The 2,427-nt window shown below is 36.5% G+C and overlaps 1 protein-coding gene across 3 annotated transcripts; it reads left to right on the top strand.

The window, feature by feature from the left end:
* On the top strand, positions 729-2,116 carry LOC109713632. Of its 3 annotated transcripts, none has more exons than XM_020237788.1 (2): positions 729-1,097; positions 1,839-2,116. In XM_020237788.1, exons 1-2 carry the CDS (start codon positions 822-824, stop codon positions 1,974-1,976), a joined length of 414 nt encoding a protein of 137 aa, XP_020093377.1. In that variant the 5' UTR covers positions 729-821; the 3' UTR covers positions 1,977-2,116. The 3 variants fall into 3 exon arrangements, with proteins under 3 accessions (XP_020093377.1, XP_020093378.1, XP_020093379.1); XM_020237789.1 differs by having other exon boundaries at positions 1,857-2,116; XM_020237790.1 differs by having other exon boundaries at positions 1,861-2,116.

Below are 2,427 nucleotides of genomic sequence, written 5' to 3' on the forward strand. Positions count from 1 at the left end.
TAAAAGCATATTATCTTGGTAATAAAATATGTATTATAATAGTTATAAAAGTGAGAGGGGTAAAATGAGTATTTTAGCCATATTTTTTTTGAAATACAGGTAGTATGGATAATTTTGATAATTTTACTAAATTTGAAGAGTATTTTTTATATTAACAATTTTTGGAGGGTATCAATGTAATTAGGGGTGGGTGAAAGAGTATCTATGAAATTAATCCTTTTTTAATTTATTTATTTAAGACCTCTGTGAATAATGATATGATATTAAATAATAAATTTAAAAATCAAATCAATAAACAAATAAAAAATTGATTATAGTTTGACTTTTTCCAACATCTAATTTAAAATTGGGGCAATTTTATGTATACTCCACCCAAAGTCTAAAATATCATGGACGTCCCCATAAAGTTACCACGTATGAACCCGAGATATAGAGAAAAAGTTTGCTGAAAGTTGTGAAAGGAAAGAAGGCCACATGAAAATGTGGATTAGCGTGAGAATAGGATCTTTTTCCCGATCCCTGCCCTGATCCTCCACTTGTTTGTTCTCGGATTCGACATCTGTTCGAGAGAGAGAGGAATCAGCCAGGACGAGGAAAGAGAGAGAAGAGATGGAGAGAGTGAGAGAGAATATTGTTAGTTGAAAATAATGTTAGCTTAAAAGAAAAGAAACATATGATTCTGAGGCAGAATCATGTTAGTATAAAATAATGTCAGTATAAAAGAAACACATGAAAAGAAAATAATATATATATAAAATAATGTTAGCTTAAAAAAAAAAAGTAGGAGTGTTATCTGACATCAATCATCCAAGGCGAAAGAGATGGAAGGAACACATGATTCCTCCCCTCCCGTCTCCTCCTCTCCCGTTTCCTTCTCATCTTTTCTCGTGATCGTGGTGCGTCAATCATACACGTCGATACGTATCTCCGCCGATAATGAGGGGCACCGCCCATGCACTGCTCTGTCGCGGCGGTGGTCGGCCGAGGATGAGAAACCATCTCCATTCCCAGCAGCTTGTTTTTCTCCTTCCCGTCCCCCTCTGCCGTCTTCTTTATTGGAAACTTGCCCGTCTTGGCACCTGGGACCACTCTTCCAGGTACTCTAGTTCCAGAATAATAATATCAATTACCACGTAAGAACCTGAGAGATGGAGAGAGAGTTTGCTAAAAGTTGTAAAAGAAAAGAAAGGCCGCATGAAAATGTGGATCAATATGAGATGTAGTATTTTTTTCTCGATTCCTGCTCCGATCCTCCGCTTTCTTGTGCTCGGATTCAACATCTGTTCGAGAGAGAGAAAAATCGAACGGGACAAGGAAAGAGGGAGGAAAGATGGAGATAGGGATAGAGAGAGGAAAGATGGAGGAAAGATAGAGAGAAGGAGAGAGAGAATATTGTTAGCTGAAAATAATGTTAGCTTAAAAGAAAAGAAAACATAATTCTGATGGGGAATCATGTTAGTATAAAATAATATTAGTATAAAAAAAAACAAATGAAAAGAAAATAATGTTAGTATAAAATAATATTAGCTTAAAAGAAAAGTAAGAGACTTACATGACAAATCATCCGAGGCGGAAGAGGGGAAAGGAACACATGATTCCTTCCCTCATTTTCCTCCTCTTCCGTCTCCTCTTCCGTTTCCTTCTCATCCTTGGAATAACTGCTATATGAGTATAAGCAAACACTAATGAAACATGTGAAATTTTTTTAAACCGAGAATTACAGAGTCTTTTTTTCAGCCGAACCATCTAGAAATAGAATGTGTTGGTTTTCTTTATTATACGAGCTCTTTGCATTGTTAAGGAAGAGAAACAGGATCTTAGTTTTGTGCTTACGGTAGGAAGAATTCTGTGGGCAGCCAGGCGACGCATCTTGGGGTGGCAGTGGCAACATCGGGAGGCCAACAGAGTGCGGGGTCTGCTGGTGGTGCACGCGGACCGCCAGAGCTGGTGAAGCGAGGCCGCTGGTGGCACCGTAGGTAGGAGAGGCCATGGCTAAGGATTCCTCTCTCCTATAGACTTTACTTCTTTCCTCTCTATTAGATTATTACATATATATATGTTACACATGGCATATGACTCTGATCATTATTTTTGATAAAAAAGTTGTTCTTCTTCTTCTTCTCATCATCAAATTCTGCGAAGCTAACATGAAGAGTGTTCTCTTTTACTTCTTTATATTTACTTTTAGTCTTCTTACATGGTATTATATAGCCTTTAGGAGACTGAGAAGGCAAGTATAATTAATATCTCAATGTTTGTTTGTTTTAGTGGTTGGAAGTGGTTGATAAGGAGAAAAATATATTCCTAGCTTTCTACTTGATTTTGTCTTTGAGACTTAGAGCTATATCTATAAAAATATACATGGTAAAACTTATTATAATGTTTCTTTTTAAGAGCATGCATATTATACTACCAAAAAGTTAAACA

The sequence above is a fragment of the Ananas comosus genome, linkage group 8 (assembly GCF_001540865.1).
Source record: "Ananas comosus cultivar F153 linkage group 8, ASM154086v1, whole genome shotgun sequence".
Taxonomy (NCBI): Eukaryota; Viridiplantae; Streptophyta; class Magnoliopsida; order Poales; family Bromeliaceae; genus Ananas; species Ananas comosus.